General features: G+C 50.7%; 1 protein-coding gene across 2 annotated transcripts in view; it reads right to left on the bottom strand.

Moving 5' to 3' along the window:
- RASA1 (RAS p21 protein activator 1) overlaps nucleotides 1-23,843 on the bottom strand; it is a 1,052,852-nt gene that overhangs the window by 718,783 nt on the left and 310,226 nt on the right. For both annotated transcript variants that reach the window (XM_085632428.1, XM_085632429.1), the window contains exons 11-12: nucleotides 15,850-16,006; nucleotides 4,331-4,418 (exon numbers count right to left, since the gene is read on the bottom strand). In XM_085632428.1, coding sequence (XP_085488554.1) covers nucleotides 4,331-4,418; nucleotides 15,850-16,006 — 245 coding nt within the window. The remainder of the gene's footprint in view (nucleotides 1-4,330; nucleotides 4,419-15,849; nucleotides 16,007-23,843) is intronic.

Raw genomic sequence — 23,843 nt, 5'->3', positions numbered from 1 at the left:
ACAAATATCACCGGGCACCCTCATACCCTAACAGGGGTCGAAGTTTCCATCTCATTACCCTTGAAGGGCGAGGGGTACTGGTGTGCCGCCCAGTAGTGTTCCCCTTACGAGAGAACCCCCTTGCATTTTTCTACACTTTGAACAGTTCGAAAATAATTGTATTGTTTGTTATTGTATTTTTGGTTTGAGGGAACAGGGAGGGGCAGAAATATCTGGCATGATTGGGATGCCTCAGTGGGCGGGGTGGTTGGGGGGCCTGTTGCTATGATTTTCGGTAAGCATATTCTGCAGAAAAACTGAAATAATTATGATCATCTTCTTGTTCTATTTGCAATAAGTACTGACATGCACTGTAAATGTCACGGCACGCATGGGGAGTACGGCTGATTCATTAAATGAACAACATTTACGGGTAATATCTTGGAACGTCAGAGAGTTGGGTGACCCGCGGAAATGTAGACAGATACTAGCTTACTTGGACCGTCACCAGATAACCATCGCCATGCTCCAGGAAACCCACATTAATCCACAACAGACCACCACATTTGCCAAGGATATTCTCTTCATATTATTCATACGTTAGGGGCACCGCAATTGTAATTAAAAAGCGGACACCATTTGCACCAGCTGGTCAGATCATAAACCACCAGGAGAGGCACACAATTGCATGGGGGCTGCTGGGTATGAACTTGGTCACGTTGGTATGTTGCTACGGCCCTAATGTTGACCTGACTTCTTTACCAACCTTTGGGGACAGATTGTGAGCATAGACTCTACCCACATAATCTGGGGGGAGACTTTAATGTAGCCCTTTATCCAGCATTAGATAGGTCTTACACCGCACCACCTCATTACAATAAATCTCAGGCAGTCCTGAAGGGGATATTAGAGGAAGGGAACTTAATCGATGCATGGCGTCATACCCACCCTACTGCAAGAGAAGGTACACACTTTATAACACAGGCCGCAACATGGGCTCGGATAGATTACCGCCTACTCTCTTGAGGCCCATCCACAAAAGATGTCACACACCTAGCTAGGACCTTCTTTGATCACTCACCCGTGAAACTCATGATTACACCACCAGGATACGACATGCCCAGATGCAGTTGGTGACTGCAGCCTACGGCATTGCTAGATGTGGCATTTCACAGTGAGCTGGGTGAGGAAATACAAGATTTCTTTCGGAGAAATCAGGGATCTGTGGACAGTGTGGAAATGCTATGGGAGGCCTTTAAGGGCACAATTAGAGGGTTTTGCATTTACAAACGTTTTGGGGTACTCAGCAATATACAGGGGACACTGAGGAAGCTGGAGAAGGACCTCAGAACGCTAGAGACACGACCAGCCGCAGGGAAAGTGGGGTGGACGCAAGCGGAATTTCGGGAGAAACTGTCGGATTATGCCGATACCACAGCGCGAGAGACAAAATTCAGGGGGAAATATTGGGTGGGCCGCAGATATGGGGAGGGCGAACGACCGGGGAAAGCATTAGCAGAGGTGATAAAGCGGCCTTGGTTCTCCAATTATGTATCAGAAGTTATGGGGCCTGGGGAGGTGTTAGATCGAGACACGGCTGACATACCAGCAACATTTGCCACACATTACTCCACACTATATACCTCACAATGACTAGACACTTTTGAGCTGGACAGTTTCCTTGGGGATGTAGCGCTTAGTTGGCTAGGAGACTCACAGAGGGAGTTCTTATGTGCTCCTTTTGAACTTGACGAAATCCGCGAGGCGATAATGTAGATGAAATCTGGCAAGGCACCGGGCTTAGACGGCCTTCCCGCAGAATTTTATAAAAATGATATAGACATTATGGCACCAGCTCTGATGGAGACTATTTGTTTCTTTTCTCTCAGAAGTACACACTTGTGTACGTTCTGCTTGTTTTTTCTTTATACTCTACCCTCACCACTTTTCTTCATCATCCATTCTAAAAAATTGCGCTCCACCTAAGGTGTTGGTCTGCACCTAGGTGTATGATGCGGCCCAATGATGAAGCATGACACTCTCGGGTGTGTGAGGGCAGTATTATAAATTCTATTGATTTTCCCACTCTTTGCGTCCAATATTGTCTTATCTCCTTTTTTCCTTCTTTTGATGTTGTCTCTGTTGTGTGAGATTAAGCTTTATGAGGAATCCCTGGAAATTGGCATGCTTCCCCCATCTATGAGGGAGGCGCTAATCACGTCCCTTCTGAAGCCTGGTAAATCCTCAGTTTCCTGCGACTCATATAGACCGCTATCGCTCATAAATTGTGACACGAAAATCCTGGCAGAGGTCATTGCTAACCGCTTAGCCCTCTTAATGGACAAACTTGTTCTCCCTGATCAATCGGGCTTCGTCCGCTGTCGTGCCACCACACACAACCTCCGCACTCTATTCTCAATTCTTCAGAACGTAGCTCCCGAACTGCCACTAGCTGCTGTGTTCTTGGATGCCACTAAGGCATTCGACTCCGTAGAATGGGATTACCTCTATGGAGTATTACTACGTGTCCTGGGTTCGATTACTGTAGCAACACCCCACGGTCAAGGTGCTCATAAATGGCCATTTAGCATCTGCATTTCCCATCTCGAGATGGCCTTGCCTGGCAGTTCGGGCTGGTCTGTTCCCATAGGGCACAGGCCCATTATGCCTACTACTGATCAACCCCCCCCCAAATACATGCCACAAGTAGAGGCGGAGCACTGGCTAGCTGATCCTATCCCCCTGGAAAGGATGATACACGTTGCCATCCGAACACGCGATGTAGCACCCACTACTCTTACAGGTACAGTGGATGCATGGCATCGTATTTCAGATCTCCTTAAATCCCCTATGTTGTACTCATCGCTGCTGCCTCTGTCATTTCACCCCCGTATGCCCCTACTTCAAGAGAAGGGCTTTCTCAAAGTATGGGAACGCACCAACGTTACTAAATGGGGAGATCTCTTTCATAGTGGCACGTTTCGCTCCTCTGACCTTTTTTCCCGTGAGACACAGCCCTCCTCCCTGGACATCTTTTTATATGTCCGACTTCGACAGGGAATGCGTTCCATTGTCCCGGAATTCCCTCAGGAGCCCACAAGCCTTGCACCTCTACACCAGATGCTAGGAGCCACCGGGTCAGGGCACTTGGTATCTACACTCTACCATAATATACGCACACAACAGCCAGAATCCCCTAGCACATCTCGCACACACTGGAACACAGACCTAGGGACTGAAGTTACGGATGAACAATCGAAATATTGCTGCCTCCAAACTGTACAAATTTCTGTTAGCTGTAGATTACGTATTGTACACTGTAAGTTTCTGCAGCGTGTATATTACACCCCTTCCAGACTGTTTCGGTTTAAATTGAAAGAAACAGTTTGCTGTGCGAGATATAATAGCCCAGGAGCTGGGTTCCTACAATTAGCCTGGGAATGTCCTCGGGTACAAGACTACTGGGTGCAGGTCTTTGATGCCCTAGAGAATATGACATCTGTTTCATTAGAGTGCACTCCCCTAATTGCCCTTCTGAGCTATACCAAACAGGTCCCCAAGCCATTTCGCCGATACATTACTATATCACTACTACTAGCTAAGCGTAGAGTAGCTTGTAGATGGGGTAGGGGGCGAACCCCAAAATTCAAGGAATGGCTTGATGACCTAACATACTGCCAGGAACAGCTAACTACCTATGCTGGAAACACTCCCACGTGCTTCTAGGCCCAAGGATAAATGGGGTCCCCTCCAGAGGTATCTTTTGGCGCGAAATACGGAGGTTGCGTCTGACACTCTCCGAGGTGGAATCTTAATGTTGACACTGTCTCCGCTTCCCATTCTCTTACATAACAAATTCTGCACTACTGCGATGTAAAGTACCTTGAAAATTCTGATGTAACACTCTCTGATATCCCTCTTGTAAGTGCTACTGTTTAATCCTCTTGTGTATTCCAGATAGATGCTATGTGTAATATAATGCAGCCTACTCACTCAGAAATCAAGTGTTATGTTTCATGGGTCATGTGAATGTACTAAGAAAGAACTGATCTATTATAACAAAATATTGCTGTATCAACAAGTCACTCCTTACAATTGTACCATCTACATGTGCGAGACAAGAATTAAAAGTATGCAACTTTTTCTCATGTATGTAATCATAAACTTTGAAATCTGTAATTTCCGTTACATTTGACGAAAATCAATAAATAAAGGTTTAAAAAAAAAATACAATTTGAACAGCATACCCAAAGACATCTATTTTCTTGACATTTTGGCATGTGAGAACAGATCAGGAATATGTCTAATTAAATCAATAGCTTACTTTGAATGAAGTGACAAAGTATCTCACCTGGGCTTGTTCTGGAGTTTCTCCTGCAAAGTAAAAGATGTAATGTTCTTCACTAAAGTGCTGAACTACTATCTGAAAACAGTTTGGCCTTTAAAACAAAGAAAGAAAAAGGTTTTACATAAAAACATGATAATGAAATATTGTTAATGCACTTTTTATCAACAAAAGAAATGGTTTAATTAGCCCAATGTAAGAGAACATGCCATATTTTGAAACATTTTTTCAAGTATCAAGGTTTAATTGAACTCAGGGAGCTTTATGAGGGTTGTGTGTAATTTTTCACAAATACATTCTCAACTCAAAACAAAATGAGAATGTGGCAGTGCCTGCAATTCACAACAGATGTCAGAACAGCCTCCAACAATATAATTCCATTAAAATCTAAAGAGGCATCTCTAATGACGTACAAGTTACTTACCTTCAGTAAGGATGTATCTGGTAGAGACAATTCTAGCCGCAGATTCCTTAACGTAGAATTATCCCCAGACGTGAGACTGGACCCGGAAAACTTGATTGCCCAGCATCTCTGCGCGCGCCGGGGGCGGTACCATGCGACTCCGCCCGACGTCATCTGCTTGCGTGACGTCAGCGAGGTCACATAAACCCCACCCCGGCGCAGTGACGTCAGTTTGCTTCTGAGAACTTTTTCCGCGCCACAACACGGGCCAGCACAACAAAACTGAGAAGAGCATGGGAACAGTGTGCGAAAAAACCAGAGAAACAAAAGAGAGAAAAACAAGCATTTACAATGCAATGGTCTCGGCATTGTTAAAGTTAGAGCTATTGGCATTGCTCATGACATTCTTTTTGCTTATGTTTTTGTTTTTAAAACATTTAACCCCATCAGCGCTCATGACGGAACCACTCCGTCATGAGCCACGGGTGCCGTGTGCTCATGACGGAGTGGTTCCGTCATGCTGCGGCCGTTGGCTGCCGCTCCTCCCACGCTGTGCTGATTCCCCGCCTGTGCGGGCGATTAGCGCAGTGGGCGGAGTCATGACGGAACCACTCCGTCATGAGCACAGCTCAACCGTGGCTCATGACGGAGTGGCTCCGTCATGAGCACAGCGCCACCGTGCTGCCCCCAAACCCCCCCCCCCCCAGCGCCGCGGCGGAATTCCTGCCGCGGCGAAGGGGTTAAAGAAACGGCATTGTTATTTACAATGTCAATAGCTTAATCACTCTCAAATGCGAGACCTATTGCATTTGCACCCACACACAGAGCCACAAACCCAGAGCCACTCACATAGAGCAACCCACACACAAATAGAGCCACCCACAGAGCCACCTACACACACACACACACAGTTACCCACACAAAGACAGACCCACCACGCATAGAGCCACCTACAAAAAGTCACCCACACACACAGAGCCACACACACAGAGCCACCCACACACACACACACAGACCCTCCCCCCACACACAGACCCTCCCCCACACACACAGAGCCACCCACACACACACATAGCCACGCCCCCCCACACACAGAGCCACCCCCACACACACAGAGCCACCCCCACACACACAGAGCCACACAGTAACCTCAAAATTTAACACATATTTACTTTTTGCTGGATCAACTGACAAACCCCTCAACAGGCTCGATGAAGATTAAGATTTCATGAGTAATTATTTTTTTTACAACAGGAAGTGAAGTATAATTTGAAGGGAGCCAGATCCTAAATCTGAGAACAAAATATATCCTGTTTTTTATTAGAATAACTGGCCAGACGCTGCTCTTAACATGGTTTGGTAAATAGAGGAGACATCCTTGTTTGGTTTCCATGGCAGCTTCTTATGCAGAGGCAAGGCTCACACACGTGACGGAGGGCGGGGGTGCAAAGCCGTGTCCATATGAGCCACTTCCAGGCTGCTCCCTCCCATGCTGTCAGTGGAATGTAGAGCAGACCAGCTGTCGGGGTTACGTGGGAATGTACACAAGTTAAAGGGCCATCCTTTCAAAGTATGCGCAGGCTGCAGGGTTCTAACGAGGGTTCAAAAGGTACCAGCAGACATGCAGTTAAAAGCGGTGCCTCTTTAAATGTCTGTCTCACCCGCTTGCCCTCTTCTCCCTCCTGTCTCTGGTAGGAGCCGAAGTTGGCTTTTCAACGTGCAGTGGAAGTCCTTTATTCACTTTCTCTCGAGGGTCTGGTCTGCCTAGATTTTTTTTAAATGTAAAACTTGTCCATATTCTAGTCGAACCCATCGCGTTTATTTACACAGTGGCAGATTTTGCACTTTGGGGGGGAAGGGGGGGCCGATGAGCTATTGTTTAATGATTGCAATGGGTTTACTCTCTCCCGGCTTTAAAAGCTCGAGCCGTTTTCTTTAAATATAGCGCCTAATATCAGGCATGCTCATTTTTCCATGAGCGCTAGGTTTTGACATTTCAGTGGGTTGAAGCACAGGGAGCTGTTGTGCTATGCAAAAGACAAAGCCAACATTTTTTGTAAATTATAATAAAACGCTAATTTCCACAGCAGACAACGCAAACACCCTGGGGAGAATTTAAAACCTGACCTTTCCCATCGAGATGGCGCGTGGAGCTAAAAAAGTGGCTGGCCGGGCTTCCCTGCCATGGGAAAGAAACACATGAGGAAGTGCACGCACACGCAGTGTTAAAAAACAGACCCGATTCCATACCGTGAAATCCTAGTACATCGCGTGGGGAATAATAGCGGCAAGAAACCACTTTACTTTCACTTTTTCTACAGTGTCGGATGATATAACGACAAGCAACAAAAAAAGCTATTATCGGTGCGCATAAAACGAAGGCATTAGCATGAGACGTTTTTAACAGCAGATCGCTGTTTTACAGGGTCTGTGCCTCTCTAGCTAGGTTTACGCACCCTGGGCCCAAAGCCCCTCCCTCCTCGTACTGCCTCCCTCCTCGTACTGGAACGTGTCCAAAGTGCTATAAAGCGGCGCCAGCACCCAACACCCACCGCTCCCCTCCATCGCCCCCTCATGTGTTTTTTGGAAGCACACATTGATTGCCCTTTGGCAGGGAAGAGATCGGGGAAGAAGGAAGACAGGAGGGTTTGCCCAGGATAATTCCCTTTAGGTGGAAACGCCGAGATTGGAACTAGAGTGGTCTGAGTCCACAGCTCAAGTCAGCATTCCGACCAGCGCCACTAGCAGGGTAGCAGCACCTTAAAGATCGATGTTGCTCTTATTTCGTGCAGAAACTGCAAACAGTTCTACTTTCATCATAATCAGACATATTCACTTTTCTGGCTGCAGCTGTCCAGAGCTAGTGAATCGCGTGGATTTTCTGGATAATAATTAATAATGATAGTTTATTTGTCTACGCTTGGTCTCACCTTCCTGCGAATTACATGTGTTACTTTTTTCCATTTTCCTGATACTCATGAAGTTCGCACAGTTTTCTGCAGCAGATGCATTACCCAACTGAGCTATCTTCTTGACACAAAGCTCCGCTCCTTCAAAGCCCCACCCCCTCCTGTACCCGGTGAGCTGTCAATTATATACTTTTAGCGCTGGCAAGATCCAGCTCTATAGATCTGCCTGTCTGTCCTCTGTCTGTCTGTTCAAGCTGTTATCAGCTTGGGCACTGGCACTAGTGCGAGCGAAGAGCCTCGTGCATCACAACACACCAAACCGAATCCCTCCAGGCACATCCACGCCGAGCAGTTGGATGTCGCTTTTTAGATAGCGCCTAGAGGAGTTTCTGTATGATTCTCGAAAGAACATGCGTGGGCAGAAAATGCAAATTGACACGCCAGCGGAAATTCTGGTAAATGCAGAGCCCCCAAACTCTAGTAAGCGGCAAATATGGTCGCTAAAACCTGTCAGAAACTCCCAAACGGGGCTTACGACGCTTAAAATACGAGCAATAACTACAAGTGGACAGAAACACAGTGGAAACTGTAACACCACAGGTTTCAATCATCACACCCGTAGATTTCTCACCTGGTTCCACATGGGAAGCAGACCCATAACGTACAACAAACATAGATCTCCGGCTGATGGCTCCTGCAGCCCCGCCTGCCTCTGTGCCTGGCGGGTTGCCGGCTTTACCCCAGTGCCCCGTAGTGCGAACCTGCTATTTAGAGGAGCTACAGGAAACGATGTTGCCTCTTGGACGGTAAACAGTGCGATGTCCGGATTCTCTTTTAACTCCCAGCCGTCTCATACCTGGACACCCTGCAGCTGCTACACCCCCTCTTGAGCTCTCGGAGACTCACCAGCGACTGAAACACACAAGGTCTGCAGTCTAAACAGCAGCACAGTGTCACTAGTTGTCGAAGTTGCAACTGCGGCCATTGATTAACGGAAGTTGTAACAAGCACACCACTGCCTATCTCCGAGGCGAAGCAGAAATGCCTCGGAGAAACGCAGCGGCGGTTTTCAGATTCGGGGGCGTGGCTAAAAAGTGGAAAGAAGAGCACGGAACACGCCCCCGAATCTGAAAGAGACGGAGCCTATTTGGAGGGACCGCTCTCTTCTCCAATGGCTGGCCTCCGTTTAGGAAGCCAGCCAATGGAGGAGAAGCAAAAAGAGAGGCGGGCTAAATAGCCACTCTAAGAATCATTAAATCTCCGGACTTCCGGTTCTGCCCTCGACCTAAAAAGGGTGAGGCACAGCACCAGGTGGCACCAGAGCGGGAAAAGAGCAGAGCACCATCCCGAGGAACAAGGAAAGTACCAGGTGGCAGTAAAGGACAAGAAGGCCAGAGCAGCGAAGCCAGCGCAAGAAAAGTGCAAAGCACTACTCCATGGAACCACCTAGCATGCCAAGGCGAGAGCCATGCCGGAGGCACAAGCATGGGAAAGTGCCGTGACAGGAGAGAGAGAAGAGGAGAGAGAGAAGAAAGAGGAGAGAGAGGAGAGAAGGAGAGAAGGAGAGAGAGAGAGAGAGAGAGAGAGAGAGAGAGAGAGAGAGAGAGAGAAGGAGAGAAGAAAAGAGAGAGAGAGACAGAGAGAGAGACAGAGAGAGAGAGAGAGAGAGAGAGGGGGCAACCGCAACTACAAAGGGAAGGGCCCAAGTCTGGAACAGAAGAACAACACCAATCCATCACCAGAGTACACTGCCAAGGATGGCCATACCTCCTGACAGGAGTAGGAGGGCAAAGGACAGGTAATCCATCCGCAGCCTACATTGCCAAGGAGGGCCATAACCTCAGAAAGGAGTAGGAGGTCAAAGGACAGGTAATAGAACCCCCAACAAAGAAGACCGCGTGGGGATCAGAAACTCTAACAACAGAGGGAAAGAGCAAAAGGAGGCCCTCATGCTGGAGAGAAATCAGCTGGAGGAATGCCTAACCGGAAGAAAACAAAGAGGACACCCACAGAAGAGAAGCCACCCAGAGGGAGGCGACTGCAGAAACCTAAGGAGAGGGTCCTCGCAGCACGGGGAGGAAGGGCGGGTCGTGAAGGAATCTGCAGCTAGAATCTTCTCTACCAGATACATCGTTACCGAAGGTAAGTAACTTGTACATCTGATAGAGACTACTAGCCGCAGATTAGTTAATGTAGAATAGATACCCTAGCCATACCCAGAAGGGAAGAGGGCCTGCGAGAGAGCCTCCCCACCAGGAGAGACCGGGCCCCAGTAGGGCACATGGCACAAGAACAAGAAGGAAAAGGGCCAGGAGATCCTAAGCCCCACCAAGAGAGAGCACCCAACAGGGTCAGACAGCACCCAAATCCTCAAGGAACACAAGGGTCACATCGAACCCAGTGAGAAGAGGTAGAGCCAGAGCCAGTGCCCACTGGAAGAAACACACGCAAAGAGATAGAAAAGAGCTAAAAACACCGTGGCCGCAAACAGCGGACAAGGCCGGAACGGCACCACCGCCAACAGCAAAGGCGGAAGAAGAAAAGCACTGTTGCACAAAGCCCCAACGGAACCAGAGGCAGGGGCGCAAGGTAACGCAGCAAGAGCACCACGGTGGAGCAGGACAAGCAGTCCTGCACGGGCACGCATCGCCAGCAACAGGCAACACCACGGAACAGCGCACTCAGGAAAAGGCAGAAGCCTACCAAAGGCAGAGGCCCGGGAGGACCAGGACACACCCCAAGGGATGGCCCTGGCCAGAACACACACACACACACACTGACCACGAAGAAGTGGAGGAACCGGCTGAAAATAAGAGTTAGACGGAGGACGGGCCCAAGCCGGCCACCCGAACACAGAGGCCAAGGAAAGCCAAACCCTCTGGAGCAACCGGCAGAGGACCCAGCCAAAACACAGGACAAAAGTCTGGAACTGCCACAACACGATGCCGCAGACAGCAGGCCAGACCGGCCGAGCGGCATGGCGAGAAGGAGAAGGACGGACCTAGCGCAAACCGTTCCAAGACAATTGGCAAGAAAATCGCACCTGCGACATACCATGACGCCACGGAGAGCAAGGAACCCGAAAGGGTGACCACACCTCCCCAGCACATTACAGAGCTATGTAATAGCTACAAGTACCCCACATAGGGTAGGTTATGTCCCAAGAACCATGGGAACACCTTTTAGGAAAAAGTTTCCGCAGCAGAGGACAAAACATAAGGACCTGTAGAAAATACCCTCAGACGGCTTATGAAGCAGCCAATAAAGAAGAGACAGAAGGCCTAATCTTAGGGCCTACCAGGCTTACCAACAGCCAAAACCACAAGACGACAAAAGGGCCGGACCAGAAGCCAACAGCACTAAGGGCCCCACAAAAGGACCCCCAAGGCACATTAACCAGACAAAACACACACCCTGGGCTATCCGCTACAGGGCCCCAGGAAAACAACGGGAGAACACCTCCCAAAACACAGACCGACAGTCAGGTCACTGAGGGGGAGGCGGCGGCCCGTCTCCGGGGAGAAGCTTAAACAAACAGCTGCCGAACCTCTGGAGAAGAGGGGGCGTCCGAAGACGAATCAACGACCCGACGTCGGACCGGCACCGTAGAGTCCGCCACCGGCGTCAGGTCAACGTCGACCGGCGCCGAAGGGGACGCCGGAAAAACCTCCGCCACAACGCGCGGCGCGGGAGTCCCGGGCTGGGTCGGAGCCAGGGCGGCCAAGGAACGGCGCCAAAAAGGCGTCGACTCGACCTCCGACGAGGCAGCCGCCTGCGTGGAGGGACGAGGGGGGCACGCCCGACCCCTAGCCGGCCCCTGCGGCGCCACCAGGACCAGCGGCCGCCGGCACCTGAGCGGCGTCACCTCGGACAAGGCCGCCGACTGCTTAGACGACCAAGGGGGACTCGAGGACACTCCCTGAGCCCCGACAACTTCCCGCGACACAACAGTGACCCCCACGGGGGCGGAGGCGCTGTGGTCCGAAGGAGGGAACCGCGAAGGGCCGCAGGAATCCCCACACGCGGCAAGGGATCAGCAGACATCCCAGGAAGAGAAGGAGAAGAAGGAAGTGCCAACAAGGCCTGCAATGCCGCCGCATAGGCCTCCATCTGGGCTCTGGTCGCCCCGGCGCCGGAGAACGGCGGATAGGATGGCGACGCGCGGGGCAGCACCACCCGCGGACAACCCACGCCCCCAACAGGCCGGGGACCGGGCCTCAGGGACAAACTGCGACACTTACCAACAGGTGAGCGACGCCCTTGCGGCCTGGGAGAAGGACGATGCCGGAGACGGAAGCAGCGGGTCTTGAAGCCGTCTGCGGTTGACGGACGCGGCGACGCCGCCGACCTGGACATGTGTGCCGAAAGGAGTTTTATCCGACGCACCTGCCGGGACTTCGGCTTCATTTGCTGACATGCCTTGTAGTCTGTTGAGTAATGGTGCTCCCCCAACCACCACATACAGATGGGGTGAGGATCCATCGCCGACAACTGGCATGAGCAAGACAAGCACGTCTTGAAGCCCGAAGGCATTTGCACACTGTACCCAAGAAAACGCTAAGCGTAATGAGAAGGCCTGAAAACAGGCCAGGAACACGATCCGGGTCCGCGTTGCACGCGGAAAAGAAGAAAACTGACGTCAGCGCGCCGGAGTGGGGTTTATGTGAGCTCGCAAACGTCACGCCTGCGGATGACGTCTGGGCAGAGTCGCGTGGTACCGCCCCCCAGGCACGCAGAGATGCTGGGCAAGAAAGGTTTCCGGGCCCAGTCTCACACCTGGGGATAATTCTACGTTAAGGAATCTGCGGCTAGTAGTCTCTATCAGATTGCACTTATCCCAAAAGTCCTAAATGACTATCTGCTATCATCTCCCCTCCTTGTGCTCTCACCATCCAGTTATCCCGTCTATGTTGTTCTTTTGGACTGTCCTCTTCTCTTCACTCTCGATGTGCTAGCCTTACCACTCTACGCCACCCCCTTGTCTTCTCTATCCTCACTCTACCCTTGATGTCTATTGTGCTTCGTCTTCAGTTGTCTGCTCTAATCTACTGTCCCTTTCATGGTCCAACTGTCACTTGCTGCTTCTTCAAGCCCGTTCGTAAATATTACTGGTGCACCTCACTCTTCTATGGATGAAACCCGCTGTTCTTCCCCCACCCCCCCCATACTGCTCTTTCTCCCAAAATAAACCTGTCAAACTCTCTCAAGTTCTCTCACAATTTCCCCTCTAGAAAACCTCCAAGACTCCCTCTGATTCTTGATTCCTCCTACCGACCAACCTCAACTACGATTCTCATAGTTTGTTTGCACTTTCTCTCCAGCTTGTTGTCAACTCATTTACCCTGGTCTTCTCTCGCCCCATCTCCCACCTTCACCATTCATACCCCCACCAGAGTTCTTTCCTTTGCTTTTTTTCTCAGTTTGCTTTCTTCTTCACCTTTCCTCTCGCCAGAGTTCTCTTGTAGCATGACATTACCTTACTTTCGTTTACTAAGAATCTGCTTGTTCATAAATTTTTCATTAGTTCATGTAAGACGATAGCTATTGTTCGGGTTATATTGTAAAGCACCTGTTAGATTTGGGGGTCTCTAGTTGGCATAGGTAGGTACCTTTGACAAATAGGGACCCTTGCGTCTAGTCAGGGTCAAGGGGTACACTCCTAAAATAACCCCTGCTCACCCCCTTGGTAGCTTGGCACGAGCAGACAGGCTTAACTCAGAGGCAGTGTGTAAAGAATTTGTGAACACATACAGTAATCAAGTGACAACACTACAGATGGACACCACACAAGTTTTATATAAAAAATAAGTATTCTTTATATAGATTTAACACAAGACCACAAACGACACAAATCCACAATACTGTTACTTTAAAATGGTAGAATTTAGCTTAGTTCTCTTAAGATGGTAAACGCAACACTCAGAGTTCAATGTACCTTAAGATGTGACATGCAGGGCAACGAAAGTGTTGCAAGGACGGGGATGCGTTGAAGATCCGGTGCAAATAAACTAAGATGGTGCTTTCTTCTTGATGCAACACGCTTCCCAGTGATGCGGCAGCGCCTGATGCGACGTCAATCCTCTTCTCCAGTGATGCGAGATGCTTTACACGATGCGAGCCGCGACAGGCCCTGCGACACGCTCCCCAGTGATGCGGCGGCGTCTGCTACGACGTCGATCCTCCCCCCTGGTGATGCGAGTTGCTTCCACAACAATGAGAGCCGCAACAGGCCCTGCAGACTTCAGCAGGAGGCAAGCTCTTGTCCAAGCCCTTGGAGATCCTTCACAAGTTTAATACAAGTGCACACAAAGTCCTTCCTCCTTTCTTTGGCAGTCAGGCAACCACTGCAGGCCAATCCCCCAAGCAGCACTTCAGCTTAGGGATAGTCTCTCCTCAGTTTCTTCTGGTTCCACTCCTCAGCAAAGGTTTCTTCTTGTTTCCCAAAGTGATCTAAAGTTCTTGGGTTTGGGTCCCAATATTTATACCAAGTTTCTCTTTGTTCTCTGAAGGCAGAGAGGCCTTTGCCTAGTCCAAACCAGTTCTGGTCAGTCCTGGAGCACTTTGTTAACAAGACTCCTTTTTTCCTTTCAGAGTGCAGGGCAGAGACATCAGACGCACCACAGGAGGTGGAGCCAGCATTGTGGAGGGAAGTCACAGCCCTATTCAGGTCCCAGGTGCAACTCCTCCCACCCATCTAGATGCAGATCTCTATTCAGCCCTGAGCTGACTCACCGGGCCTCCTGGAATCTCCCAACCCCTGTCACTCAAACTCCAGACAAGGAATACACAGCCTAGCAGAGGCAGGTTTGGATGGTTAGACAAGAAAATACCTACTTTCTAAAAGTGGTATTTTCAAACACAGAATGTTAAAACCAACTTCACTAAAAGATGCATTTTATCATTCTGAGTTCAGTCATACTAAATTCGTATTTCTACCATGTTCCCTGAGTCAGTTAGGATTATAAGATGTAATAATCAAACTGCCCATTCTGGCCTATGGAGAACAGGTAGCATTGCAATAGTGATAAAACGAACATGGCAGTAATTCACTATTAGAACATGCCACACACACCAGGGCATGTCCTACCTTATACGTACAATGCACCCTGCGCTTGGGCCTACCATAGGGGTGTCTGATATGAAGAAAAGGGAAAGTTTAGGGACTGGCAAGTGGGTGCACTTGCCCAGTCAGCATGACAGTACCAGACTGCACGCAGGCTCTGCAATGGCAGGCCTTAGACACACTTTTACAGGCTGCGTCTGTGGGTGGCACAACCAGTGCTGCAATCCCACCAGCAGCATTTGGATTTACAAGCCCTGGGCACTCCTGTTGCACTGTACTAGGGTCTGACAAGTAAACCAAATCAGCCAATCATGGAATCAATAATCCATACATCAATTTACAATAGGGAGCACTTGCACTGTACAGCAGTGGTACAGTGTCCAAAGCATCTAACACCAGCAAAAACACATGAGGCAACAGCAAAAATGGAAGGGAGACCCACGCCAAGGTACCAGATGTAACAGCACCCAATACTTACAGTGCAAGAATGTTATATAAAATTGTGAAATAAATACATAAAGTTCTCTATGAAGAATGCATTAGTTATTTGCAGCTCTAGCTGGCCATCATCAACCAATTCACAAGATTATTTGTGGTTAAAAGTCAATAGCATGTGGGATGAAGCTGAAATAACATCAGAAGAAAAGAATAAAGCCCTGAAACACAGTCCTGAAAATACTTGAAACAAAAGATTGGAAGTCAACAGTGACTTCACAGCAACAGCAGTCATCTCAGAGCCATTGAAGATGTCAAAGTCTTGCAAAACATATATTCATATTTCCTTAGATAATCTACCGGCCTACACAATCGCTAACATTTTTGTGGGTATGTTTAAGCATTTCATAAAATCACTGGTCCATCTTGATCGGTGCCCTGCTATACATTGAAACGATTAACTAAAGTTAAACCCTGGAGACTCCACAAAGGCATGGGTGTGGCTCACGCAATTAGAGACTCGCTGGTTATAATGATTTTAGGGAACAGTATTTTTGTCATTTGTCTGATACCCAGGACCATTGGCGAGAGAAGGTTTCACATTTGTTTGTAAATTATATTTTCAGTCACAGAAAATATTTAAGAAAACATTGAATTTTCTTCAGTATAAGGTATGAACAGCATAACTGAAAACAGAAAGGTAGAAATCTCTTACCTGGAAAATAAACTGTCATGGACACCATGAACAGAACAAACTGATAGATCTATCAGCCCTTTGGGTTTGGTAGCACGTTTTTCACTTTCAAAAAAAATAAGCTGTGCATCATTTCCTTCTAGGATGAAATATAAGTTTTTCCATCTTTTACCTTTGCCTACAGAAAACCAGAAATTGAACACACCATGGTCAACAATAAATCGAGCCTGGAAATCAACTATTATTCAGCTGAATATGACTTGCAGCACTGTAAATGACTTATTCTCAACACCACACTGATTAAATACTGCTCTACTCTATCCTAGACTATGACGTTTACTAGGTGGCAAATACAAGCACACTGTTGTTGAATATATACATTTTTTTTGTCTTACATGAATTCTGACTAACAATAGGAAATGTTACTTACCATTGTTAAGTAAGGCTTAGAAAGTTGTGCATCTTTTCCTTAAATTCTGTTTCATTGAGGTTGAATCAAAATGGTGTTTTAGTGATCTCATGCAAAAACAGCCTAATATAGAGGATAAAACTAACAGGATATCAGCCTTCCCTGCGTTCCACCATACCATTAAGGTGGTGGTGGTAGACAGTGTCCCTATTGCACAGCTGCGGGCCTTTAACATTACCAACTGGGCAGTCTTGACGCGCACTAGAAATGGCAAGACTGGAGAGCCAATTTAGGGCAGATCAAGAGATTCAATTTCTATAAGGAAATGCTTCTTTTTGTATGATTACCCCCAAGTATTTGGACTGATGCTGTTGGTTTTTCAATTCAGAGAGTGCAGTGGGGCCTGCTAACCAGACGTCAGTACCTGTGCCCTTACCCTTAAGCAGGTCTGATGAATTAGCTTATACCCAACTTGCTAAGCTAACTTACCTTTAAGTCCCTAGTAAACAGTACCCAGGGCCTGTAAGTTAGAGGGTCACCCCAGGGACTGCAGCACTGGTTGTGTCAACTTGGGTGTGATGAGAGTTAATCGAGACCTAAAGCCTGCAATTTTCAGATTGGAAGAGCAATTGCAACTGTTAGTCCGACTTTGCCACTTAAAGTAATGGCAAAGCCATACTTTCCCATGGCATATGTGTAAGTCACTCCTCTGGCAGGCCTAGTGAGTCCCAAGGCAGGCTGCAACATATCTCATGGGCAGAACATGTATTTTCATTGTGAAACTGTTTTTTTTACTATGGAAAAACTTGGTCGCCCCATTGGCAAGTACTGAGCTACATGCTGACCAATCAGCTTTACTAAATGTGGCACAGTGAAACCATCATCAGTCATCCATTGTATCAAACAACTTGTTACATTAGGCCCAACTTGATTCTCAGGTCGAAATTCATGTAACAAGTTGCAGTGTGCAACTTTTGCAAAGTTGCCACTTTGTTACCTTTAGTCTCCCAAGCCGAAACTAGTCGCACACGAGGGCCCCGTCACTGAGACAGCCCTGAGACTGAGGGAGCCTGCCCTGGAAGGAAAGGTCACCTCCCGTCTGCAGGAAGCCAAACAGGTGTTAGCCCAAAACATGAGCTTCAAAGCAGACGCCGTCTTTGAAGGGTAAACACTTGGGAGAGAGGCTGCTCCATTGTTTAGGCAGGCAGGCTGGGCCTAGAGCCAGGAGAGGGCAAACCAGTTTGCAAACTTGTTTTCCAAGGGAGGGTAGTCCCCTTGGTAGCCACACCGCTGGGTTGGGTTAAAGAGTACCACACAACAGGAGAGGGATCCTGCCATATAGGTGGTGGGTAGAAGGGTGCATTCACAGAAAGTTGGTATTGGGTGGGATGGAACATGGCAGTCTGAGGGCATTTTCTGAGCGTGAACAGGATACCCATGGCATCCCAAACTGGAAGAAGGACCAAGGGAGGACTACCCTGCTGCACTATGGAGCCAGCAAAGAGAGTCTGCACCATTGTGGACTGCACCTGCTGGCTAGCAAAGAAGAGGGATTGGCCATTCCGTGTCCTGCTCAGGGAGAAGTCATCTCCAGAGCCTAGACAAAGACAAGAGACTCCAAGTGCTAGCTGACCTCATGTTCACAGCATAGAGACACAAAAGCAGAAAATAGCCAGCTGGGGCCATTTGGTAGCCCACGGTCTTCATCCCACCTCAGATGTGAAGAACTAGGGGCCAGGACCTGCTGCAAACAGTTGCACCACAATTCACTGAGCTCAGAAGTGTCGTCGGAGTCTAGCTGGGACCTCCAATGGATGAGTTCTCGACCTAGGAATGATTGGCCAGTGGCCCAGATACTAGGTGACTGGTAGTTCAGTGGCGTCTGAACTGCTGCCAGCACCGAGCGGACTTTGAGGGGGTCAATCTCGTTAGCAAGACCACCTCAACCCAGTCATGGACCGGGTAGTAGTCACCGCAACAAACAAGTTACTTACCTTCGGTAACGATATATCTGTAAGAAACATTAGTTAGTTAGATTCCTCACCTCAGAATATCCCCAGGCGTCAGGCTGGATCCGGAAAGATTTTCGTCAGCAATACCCTTGCGCGTCGCTAGACATCGTCTGCGGCTCCGCGTCCTTCATCGGTGTCGTGCGCCGGGATAACGTCGGAGTACTTAGACGCCACTCTTGCGCGCTGACGTCAGTTCTTGTACATAGCTTTCCGCGCCAGGAACGCAGAGTCATGCAAGAGACCGACACTGGTGCCAAAAAATTCTAGAGCCCTGAAAGGGATAACCTAAACCCTAGATATCGGTTCGCAGAACGGGGAGAATGGGTGGGTCGGTGAGGAATCTAACTAAATAATGTTTCTTACAGATATATCGTTACCGAAGGTAAGTAACTTGTTCATCTGAAAGAAACACGTTAGTTAGATTCCTCACCTTTACCCCAGCCATACCAACCCCGGTGGTGGGTCTGCAAACCAAGATCACACCAGAAAGTCCTGGAGAACAGAACGGCCAAAGAAGCCGTCTCTCCGGACTTGGCTGTTCAGGCAGTAATGTTTAGCAAACGTGTGCAGCGAAGCCCACGTTGCTGCCTGACAAATGTCCTGCAAGGGGACTCCCTTGCCCAGGGCAGTTGTTGCCGCTGTGGCCCGAGTGGAAGGGGCCCTCAGACCTACAGGAGGTTCCTTTTTAGCTAAGGAGTAACAGGCCTTGATACACAAAACGACCCACCGAGTGATGGTACGCTTGTGCACCGCCCGCCCCTTCTTAGCGTCCACGTAGCCAACAAAGAGTTGGTCGTCCACCCGGAACTGCTTGGTGCGGTCCAAATAAAAGGACAGTGCCCATTTTGGGTCCAGACGGTGGAGCCTCTCTTACTCTTTCGAGGGATGCGGAGGCAGGAAGAAGGTGGGCAACGTAACAGACTGCCCGATGTGAAAGGCAATTACCACCTTAGGGAGAAAGGAAGGACGAGTCCTGAGAACAACTTTGTCCGGATGCAAAAGAGGCATTACGAAAGGGACAGGATGAAACATGTGAGTAATGCCCTTAAAGAATCGGGAAACAACAGGGGATTTGAAAAGAGAAGGCTGATCAGGAAGCCGTAAGAAAGCAGAAATAGCTGAAAGATATCCCTTGAGGGTGCCCAGGGCAGAGCCCTGCTGGGCGAGGGAAAGGAGAAAGAGGAGAACCTCAGAAAGAGGGGCGGAAAGGGGATCCACAGCCTTTGCTGTGTACCATGCCACAAATTTGTTCCACCTGCAGGTGTATACCGATTTTGTGGAGGGATGCCTGGCTGCCAGAATAACAGGTGGAGACTGGACAGGTTCGGGTGGAGGACCGTCCCCTGCTGCTGCGACAGAAGGTCCTTCTGAAGAGGCAGTCGTATCGGAGGATCGATCGACAGACTGAGTAGCTCGGGATACCAGTATCTTCGTGCCCAATCCGGAGCCACCAAGATGACTTGGGCCCGGTCGTGCCTGATCTTCTTAAGCACTCTGGGCAGAAGTGGTATAGGCGGAAAGGCGTACAACACACCGCAACTTCACTCGCGATGAAAGGCGTCCCCTAGTGAGTGCCGCCATGGAAACTCAACGCGCAGAACTGCTGACATTGCGCATTCTCTTCGGTGGCGAATAGATCTAACCAAGGCTCTCCCCACTGCCGCAAGAGGCCTTGCGCCACGTCCCAGTTTAGATGCCATTCGTGATCCATCATGCACCGGCGGCTGAGTTCATCTGCTCTGGCGTTCATAGAGCCCGCCAGATGTTGAACCGCCAGGGTGATGCCCTGATGTCCCAGCCATGTCCAGAGGCGCAGAGCCTCCTGACAAAGGGTCCACGACCCCACCCCACCCTGTTTGTTGCAATACCACATGGCGGTGGTGTTGTCCGTGAACACCTGCACTACACTTCCCCGGACAGAGGGAAGGAATGCCTCAGTGCAAGTCAGATCGCCCTCAGCTCCAGAAGGTTGATATGGAGCAGGGACTCCGCCGCAGACCAGAAGCCTCTGATCTCCGCCTCTCCCATGTGGCCCCCCCCCCATCCCAGGAGGGACGCATCCGTCACCACTACGTGCTCCGGTTGGGGTAGGGAGAGGGATCTGCCACTGACCCAATCGCGGTCCATGAGCCACCACTGCAACTGTCGTGCAGTGCCCTCCGAGATCAAGACATGGTATGACAGGTTGCTCTGATGCTGGGCCACTGAAACTTCAGGTCCCACTGCAGAGCCCGCATTCGCCACCTGGCATGATGCACCAATAGGATGCAGGAGGCCATCAGACCCAGAAGCCGCAGAACCAACCTGACCGAAACCCGGGATAGAGGCCGAAAGATGGGAATCAGAGCCTGAATATCCCGGACCCGCTGTTCCGGAGGATAGGCCCGGAACTGCGCCGAGTCCAGAACCGCTCCGATGAAGAGGAGCTTCTGGGAGGGACTCAGATGCGACTTCGGCACATTGATGGAGAACCCCAGCAAATGCAAGAGGTCGGCCGTAGTCTGGAGGTGGGAGACGACTGGCTGGGGCGAGCCCGCCTTCAGCAACCAGTCGTCGAGTTAGGGGAAAACTGGAACCCCTAATCTGCGCAGATGAGCTGAGTCCACCGCCATCACTTTCGTGAACACCCGAGGGGCACTGGTGAGGCCGAAGGGGAGCACGGTAAACAGAAAATGCTCTGGGCCCACCATGAACCGCAGGTAACGCCGGCAGGCAGGACGGGGATGTGCAAATAAGCGTCCTGCAAGTCCAACGCTACCATCCAGTCTCCAGGGTCTAGGGCAGCCAGAACCTGAGCTAAGGTGAGCATCTTAAACTTCTCCTTCCGGAGGAAGGCGTTGACACTCCTGAGGTCCAAGATAGGGCGTAGGCCCCCTTTGCCCTTCTTGGGAACCAGAAAATAGTGGGAATAACAACCACGACCTACTTCTGGACCAGGAACTCGCTCGATGGCCCCCTTGGCCAAGAGGGCCATAACTTCCTCCTGTAGAAGTTTCAAGTGATCCTCCGACATGCGGTGGTACTGCAGTGGCATGGCTGGAGGGGTCGCCTCGAAGGGGAGGGAGTAGCCCCTTCGGACGATTTGCAGCACCCACCTGTCCGACGTGATGGAACGCCAGTGGAGTAGGTGATGGCGAACTCTGCCTCCCACTGGTGTGGAATGGGACTGAAAGCACGGACTAGGAGGGCTTTGAGGCGGATGCTGCTGGGGTAGATGTGGACAGACAGGCACGTTGTCCCCCTGTACCACCTCGGCGGAATCTACGTCCGCGACCGTGTGGAGGTTGGTTCTGCAGCCTGTGGCTAGGCGGACGTCAGGGGGCGCCCCTTCTTTGGCCACGAAAGGGGCAAAAAGCGGAAGTTTGCAGGCGCGGGGCCGAGAGGCCCAAGGACTTGGCCGTAGCCCTGGAGTCCTTAAAGCGCTCCAGCGCACTATCCGCTTTGTCACCAAAAAGGCGACTGCCATCGAAGGGCACGTCCATGAGGGTGCTCTGGACATACCCAGAAAAACTCGTGGACCGCAGCCAGGCGTGGCGACGAAGCGCCACCGTGGTCGACATTGCCCTACCCAGCGAGTCTGTAGCGTCCAGTCCACATCGGATTGCATGCCGCGCTGCATCCCGCCCCTCGGCAAGAGCCTGGCGAGCCGAGTCCGGGCCTCCTCCGGACACTGGGGCAGCACGTCCTCCACCGTATCCCACAGGGAGTGGGAGTAACGGTCCAAAAGACAAGCGGTGTTAATAGACCGCAATCCCAAACTAAGGGAGGAGAACAGCTTCTTACCAAACTGTTCTAGTCTCTTGGATTCCCGATCAGGGGGAGCGGATGGGAAGGAGGTCTGGGAAGTAGAGGCCTGGATAACCAGGCTCTCGGGCGTGGGGTGCATGGACAGAAAACTGGGATCGTCCAGTGCAGGGCAGTGGCACCGGTCCACGTTCCGGTCCACAGGAGGTACTGTGGAGGGCTTGGATCAAGTGCCCTTCACAACGTCAACTAGTGCTTCATTAAACTGCAGCAGAGGCTCCGAGGAGCTTGCGGACAGTTGGAGCACTTCAGTGAGGAGGTTAGTCCTCACGGCCACAGCAGGTAGCTCCAGCCCAAGGGCTTCGGACGCCTTGCGCAGCACCACAGAAAATGCAGCACCTTCCTCCGAAGCCACGGTCGGAGGAGAGATGAAGCCAGTGTCAGGGGAGGTATCAAGACCACTGGCATCCTCCAGCTCGTCTGCCCAGTCCTGAGACAACTGTCCCTGCTGGGCCAGAGGGTCTTCAGACCCCTCCCAGTCATCGCCGTCATCTGATTCCTGGTAGACAGGTGGAATGATCGGAGCCGGGCGGAAGATGAAATTTCCACCCATCGGCGTCGCTCCGACACCGGGCCCAGACCGGGACTAAACTGAGGTACAGCGTCGTCCGAAGGCGGCGCCGGGGGTGGCACCGGTGTCGGCGCCAGCGGAGGGGTCGTGAGGTCGACCGGCGCCGACAGGGATCCAGGCCTGGATCCCGCGGGGACCTGCATCGTCGGGACCTGAGTCGACGATGGCGCCGGGGCCGCCGGCTCGCTAGGCCTCCCAGCCGAGCCCGCGGGGCCCGAAGGCGCGTCGACGGCGGAGCCAGGCCTCTAATGGCCATGAGGAAGGCACTGATCGCGTCAGTCCCAGGGACCGGCGGGTATGGGGACGAACAGGACTCCGACGGAGCCGAGTGGGTGGTACCACCCGAACCCTCAGCCGAGTCGCGCGACCGGCGAGGGGAGCCCGAAAAGCAATGTCGCTTCTTGGACTTCTTGCTATGCTTCGACTTACCCGAAGACTTTGAACCCGACGAGTGGCGTTGATGGCTGCGGCCCCGCGACCGGTCCCTCGACCTCCTCCAGCCGACTGCCGGGGCTCGAGGAGCTTGCGGGACGCTCCCGTCTAGCCTTCGAAGTCAAGGCCCGGCTGTCGGGGCACGACTCAGCATCGTGGTTGGCCCCAAGGCAATAGAGGCACCGGCGGTGGTGGTCCGTAACCGATATCAGTCGGTGACAGGAGTCACAAGCTTTAAAGCCAGGCTTCCCTAAAGGCACCAGAGTCGAGTCGACGAGAATAGAACCAAAGGAGATCAAAAAAGTTTAGTCAAAAAGTGACTAAAAGGGTATGCTCTTCCCGGATCGGCGCTGTCTGGCGCGGAAAAAAGAAGAACTGACATCAGCGCGCTAGGGCGGCGTCTAAGTACTCCGACGACGTCATCCCGGTGCACGACGCTGACGACGGACGCGGAGCCGCAGACAATGCCTAGCGACGCGCAAGGGTATTGCTGACGAAAATCTTTCCGGAACCAGCCTGACGCCTGGGAATATTCTAAGGTGAGGAATCTAACTAACGTGTTTCTTTCAGATATCCCCGTCAACAGCATCCTTTGAGCATCTTCAACATACCTCATCCCTTGCATCAGGACCGCTTCTATAGGAAGGCCCTGCAAAGGATACAAGTGCCTGGAACTGACTGTAGACTGTTTCACCTGTTATGGTATCCGTTTCTGAGGACCTTGCTGGTCCCCCTGACTAGCTCCCTACTGGAGTTGGTCACCCAAAGTGACTCTACATAACCACAT

The sequence above is a fragment of the Triturus cristatus genome, chromosome 2_1 (assembly GCF_964204655.1).
Source record: "Triturus cristatus chromosome 2_1, aTriCri1.1, whole genome shotgun sequence".
Lineage (NCBI taxonomy): Eukaryota > Metazoa > Chordata > Amphibia > Caudata > Salamandridae > Triturus > Triturus cristatus.
The sequence above is the reverse complement of the archived record's forward strand: the minus strand, read 5'-3'. Positions and strand labels throughout refer to the sequence as shown.